A 5,201-nucleotide genomic window follows, 5' to 3' on the forward strand; every position below is an offset into this window, starting at 1 on the left:
GTAAATCATAAAGGTTTTATTTGTAATAAAACATTTGTTGTCATGGTATTATAATAGTTGTGTAACACTGAGAATGATAGAAGCAATGCTAATAGTTCTATTTTTCTAGATTAAAAAAAAAAGGGTAAAAATATGTTGTGTCCTAGGTACAAGAACTACAAGCAGAAGTAGAAGTATTGAAATCCAGGTATAAAACAGTCTTCAGTGAAAACAAAAGTATAAGAGAAAGCAAATGCTTAGAAGACTATGAGGTAAGCAGTAATATAGCGTGTTCCCAAACAGTTCTGTAGGACATTGATCCTACATATGTTACTGCAACCCGCTTAATAGAAGTAACAAGGTACTGGCTCTTCTTATTTTTCCATGTTAAATCTCATTTTAATGCACTGAGTGCTTTACTAACTTTTGAGTGCGTGGTTTTTGGGTACTACACAACTGCAAATAGCTAGGAAGAAAACAATTCATAGACAAATGATTAAGGGATTGGGCTGCTATTTTAGAATTCGTTCCATCACTGTTTTAAAAAATATAGTTCTGTTGATGTTTTTTAAACTACATCTCTTGGCAGAGCATCTATGAAAGTTGTGTAGGGAAATGCCCACTGCAAGACCGTTCAGTGGTATAAGCTTGATTTATGTAGCAGTCAAAAGCGAGAACCAATACAGAGACAAGTTTAAGGTTTTTCAGCAGGTGGAGCTGAACACTGGAACACGGTTATTGCTTTCTTAAGCATCAGCATCGCTTGCTCATAACATTGCATATGCTTTTAAGCAACAGGGTTGAAACAGGGTCAGATTTTCAGTTGCCTGCTGTGGTTTTAGAGAATAGAATTAGTTCTCAACAAACAGCACCTCAAACGTTCATTTTATTTTATACTCATTATTTTTCCTTGATTCATCTACAGAATGGAGAAAAATATTTTCTGGTCCCACAGATAATATTTGTGCAGCATTGTATGCAGCTTTAGTTGGCATCAGTTATTGTCTTTTCAAATACAGCAAAATTTTGCTAGAATTTTTCCTGTAAGCTGCTGTTTGCATGCAATTTTCTACAATCTAGTATGATAAATATCGAAATATGGATGTTGCTAACACTTATGTAATTTTGTGAATGTTCGTTATCAGTGTTACTGAGTCCCCAACAGCATGTCATAAGAGAAAATTCTTGATTTGAACTTGTCACTTTGGGTTTTCTGATGAAACAGATGACTATGCAACTCGTGTAGAATTTTAGATGTACTACTTTTGTGGAAAGCTGTTAGGTATCATAACAGTTAATTTATGGCTTTAGACTTAAATTTTTCTACTGTGATGAAACCGTGCAGGTGAGGGACAGATCAGAGCCTAAGTTGAAGGTGTTAGAACACGTTTGTGGTTTACTGAAAGCAGCTGAAGGAAAACTGCAAGGATTTCAAGAAAATCTTGTGTACTGGGAAAGGATCAACGCACAGAAATGTGAAACTCCCAGGGAGCCACAGGTTCAGGTGCTTTGTATGTCCAGGTTTTTAGAGACAAATGAGGAAATTATGTAGAAGAAAGTCTCCAGAATATTTTTTTCCTACTAGCGCTTATAATAGTTAAGCTATTTCCTTTGTTTGCTTCATAAATCAGAAGCTGAGAAAGCATTGTCAAGTGTATTTACATTAATTCAGCATGGGAGAAGAAATTCTAGTTATTTATGTTCACTTCTCTATTTTGAATCTTTAATCTAATATATTCTGTGTCCTTTAGAATAGTTATGTCCTGATAAGTCTTTCAGAATTGTTCTCTGAAAATAAATATGCAAATCTAATTATTGTTTATATCTTGTGGAATAATTTAGTGCTACATTCATTTTGTTTTTTAATGACTAATTCATAAACCAGAAAATATCTGCTCAGAAAAATAGCTATGCATTTTATTTTTATGATTTTAATGAATACATTATAAAGGTGGATAAAAAAAATGAATTATCTGCTTTAAGAAAATATTTTCTATTTTTAGCAGCATGTTAACACTATGCTTTTATTTTCCTTAAGGCCTGAATCCAACTGTTTCTTAGCATTCCTTAGCCGTGGCATCCATTTCCATGGTTTGGGCTTTTTTTCCTCTTCTGTTTTGTTTTATTGTGCTTTGGGTTGGAAGAGAATAATTTGCTATCACAAATGACACAGGTGTTTGAATCAGTAGGGTGGGGAAAAAATTTAATTTTCCTGTGTGGAAGACATTCTGACTTCAGCTGAAATGCAGTGAGCCTCTATGTGTCTCTACATGCTTTATTCTTTATTCTTTAAAATGTCGATCTTGATTTTCTTTTCCAATTTCCTGTCATTATCATCGTTATAGCATCAAATTTTGCTTGTTTCTGTCATTATAAATAGTCATTTCAGAAGCTCATAATTCTATCTTTGCCTAGTCAATTACTTAAGCAATAATTAGTTTTGAGGTGCACATATAAAATTATGTCTGTATTTTTAGTTTTACTACCATTTTTATGAATAAATTAAAAAAAAATTCTCCTGAGTATAGTGAAATAATTGGGGAGTATAACTAGTCTAGCAAACAGCAGTTAAATTTTGGCAGTAAATCTTGGTTATCTCCTTTAGATATTCTAATCATATGATTAGATTTTAGGAAAATTCCTTTTGAAGAAACTGGACCATGTGCAAAGTCCTTTTCTGGGCTCATCTGGACCAGGATATCAGCTTACTGTCCCTCTGCTGAAAGTGTATTTTAGTATCAGTCTGTTAATAGAACGGCCTATAATTATATAAGCAAACTCAGCCATGTTAGCTCAAGTTACTGAATGGAACTGCTTGATGTAGTCCTGTAAATGATGGAGATTGTCCTTAAATCATGGTACCAGCAGAATGGAAATGTTACTGCTGCCCTCATGCTGATGGATGGTAGCAAGAGCAGTAATCTCATTGGTACTGTTCACAAGATTTAAAAGTAACCATGTAAAAGTTTGTCAGTCTGGATGCTGGATGGGGGTAGGACAGTTTGCCTTCTTGTTGTTTTCAGTCTCTTCTTATGAACTCAGCTGCCTTTCTTGATTATACATACTACTGTCAGAAATTCTTTGTCAGTACAACCTTGTTCTTCCATGATAACTGTGTGTGTGTGTGTGTGTGTGTATGCTGTATCATTTTTATGGTTCCTATGATTGTAGTGGTGAGGAAACTTATTCTTGCTGTAGCCTTAAAGCCTAAGTTCACTAGGATATAGACATGGCCAACTCTTAATATACAAGGCTATATGAGCAGCATATTCATTCATTAGGACTTCACTTTGTTACACAGCATATCTTCAGTCTTAAGTGTTCACATAAATTTTTAGTATTTTATTTTTTTCAAAAACCTGAGTGTAAGATATGTACTTGAACTCAAAACTAGATTGACTGGATTTTATTAGGCATACTTAATTTACTTTGTGATATCTTTCACATAAATCCTTCAACAAGAAAGGAATTGTTATTTGTACAGGAGGAAGATGGTGTGAATTCTGTGGGTAATCATTCCTTAGAAGAAGAAAACAGTAACATTCAGAAGAAATATGAACATCTTAAGAGGTAATTAAAAAAATTAGGACTGACTGATCTGTGCTATTAACTATATTGAAATATAACATATTAAACCCTTTTGCATAAAGGATGCTAGAAAAGATGGAATTTCAGAATGAAGAACTTGCATATCTGATCAGAAAAGAAGATGAAAGTCTTCAGTGCAGTAAATTGCAGCTTGAGGAGAAAATTGCGGAGTACAATAGTTTAACCAAACAACTGGAATCTGCTTTGGAGGAAGGAAGAAGAACGGTACTAATGGTTTAATACAGCTCTTAGCTTTGATTGCAATTTTCTACTTGAAAATGGCATTAAAAAAATAAGTATGCTTGGGAAGAAAAATAGGACGAGATTATTTGCTTACAGGGAACAGTGCTAGAAGTTTCCTGGAATTCTATTGAAATGTCAATTGCACCATTCAATATCTTTGTAGAATAAAAGCCTATTGAAATTAATGACAAAGTAGAGTGGACCAACATTTCATCATCATTTCTGTGACAAATCAAAATGCTTTAACCAACATAAAGTTGGTTAGGTTAAATCCCACACAATGGAGTTTTCTTATTTTCATTGGAATAGCTGGTTCACAAGAACTTTAGTGCTGAAATCTTTCTAATCTTAGAGCAAGAATTTGCATGCTTTTAATATTAAGCAAAGATTTATTATTAACACAAAGGATGCAGGCACTAATTCAAATGGAGAAGAAAATGAAGTAATTTAGATTTCAGTGCATTGTATTGTTTGATATTAAAATAGGTGTGAGGCTATGATTTCCATCTCAGATTAATCATGCATGGAAAAAATAAGTATTACTTTTCTCAGTGCTATGTGAGAGTATAGATTTAGGTTTAAAAAAAAAGAAAGTTGGAGTGCCCATATAAATTTGTTGCAAAATCTGCTCCCTCTTGTAAATATTATAATTTTTTTCAAACTGAAACTTCATTCAGATTCAGGCAAGAGTTTCCAGGTTTATATAGTTTTTGTGTATGGGAAATAGCTGAGATGTTAAATGGTGGAATGGGGAAATATCCTTATTAATGCTACGGTATAAGAAAATAATTTGATTTGGAGTTTAAATACAAGTAAATGTATTTCTCTCTCATGCTAATTTAGGTAACTGAAGAATTTGAAAAAATGTCATACTTAGAACAAGCCCTTCAGACAAAAATGCTCGTTCTTGAAAATGAAGTGAGAGAGAGGCAGGAGGAGAAAAAAGAACTTCTCTGTGCGTTTAAGCGTGTGAGTAAAGAATACTGTTTATGACTTAAACTATCACATCATCATTTCCAAAATGTTTCTTTTACTGAAAACCAAACTTTTAATACAATTGATTAATAATTAATACAATTAATTAGTACAAAAAGTGTGCTGAGGAACAGCAAATTATTTAAACTTGACAATTTATTTTGTATATTGACATTTTTAACAGGTTTAACAAATGCCTGGTTTATCTTATTAAGTAACTGGAATAACATTGAGGTTATTTCTTATTCAGGCCAGTTTTCCAACAAAATAAAAATCATAAAGTAGGTATGAAGATGTAATTTCCCTCTCAGATAACTTGTTTTCATTAAGCATAACTATATCTGAGAAAATATGTGTTTCATAACAACATAATGGTATCTTTTTTTTTCCCCTTTTTGTCTGTCTGTCAGCCTTTT

At 32.9% G+C, this 5,201-nt stretch overlaps 1 protein-coding gene across 1 annotated transcript in view; it reads left to right on the plus strand.

The window, feature by feature from the left end:
* ODF2L (outer dense fiber of sperm tails 2 like) overlaps positions 1–5,201 on the plus strand; it is a 63,461-nt gene that overhangs the window by 56,775 nt on the left and 1,485 nt on the right. Inside the window, exons 15-20 of the mRNA XM_031554977.1 lie at positions 58–61; positions 147–251; positions 1,325–1,483; positions 3,464–3,549; positions 3,630–3,792; positions 4,654–4,779. Coding sequence (XP_031410837.1) covers positions 58–61; positions 147–251; positions 1,325–1,483; positions 3,464–3,549; positions 3,630–3,792; positions 4,654–4,779 — 643 coding nt within the window. The remainder of the gene's footprint in view (positions 1–57; positions 62–146; positions 252–1,324; positions 1,484–3,463; positions 3,550–3,629; positions 3,793–4,653; positions 4,780–5,201) is intronic.

This window comes from Meleagris gallopavo, chromosome 10 (genome assembly GCF_000146605.3).
Source record: "Meleagris gallopavo isolate NT-WF06-2002-E0010 breed Aviagen turkey brand Nicholas breeding stock chromosome 10, Turkey_5.1, whole genome shotgun sequence".
NCBI lineage: Eukaryota > Metazoa > Chordata > Aves > Galliformes > Phasianidae > Meleagris > Meleagris gallopavo.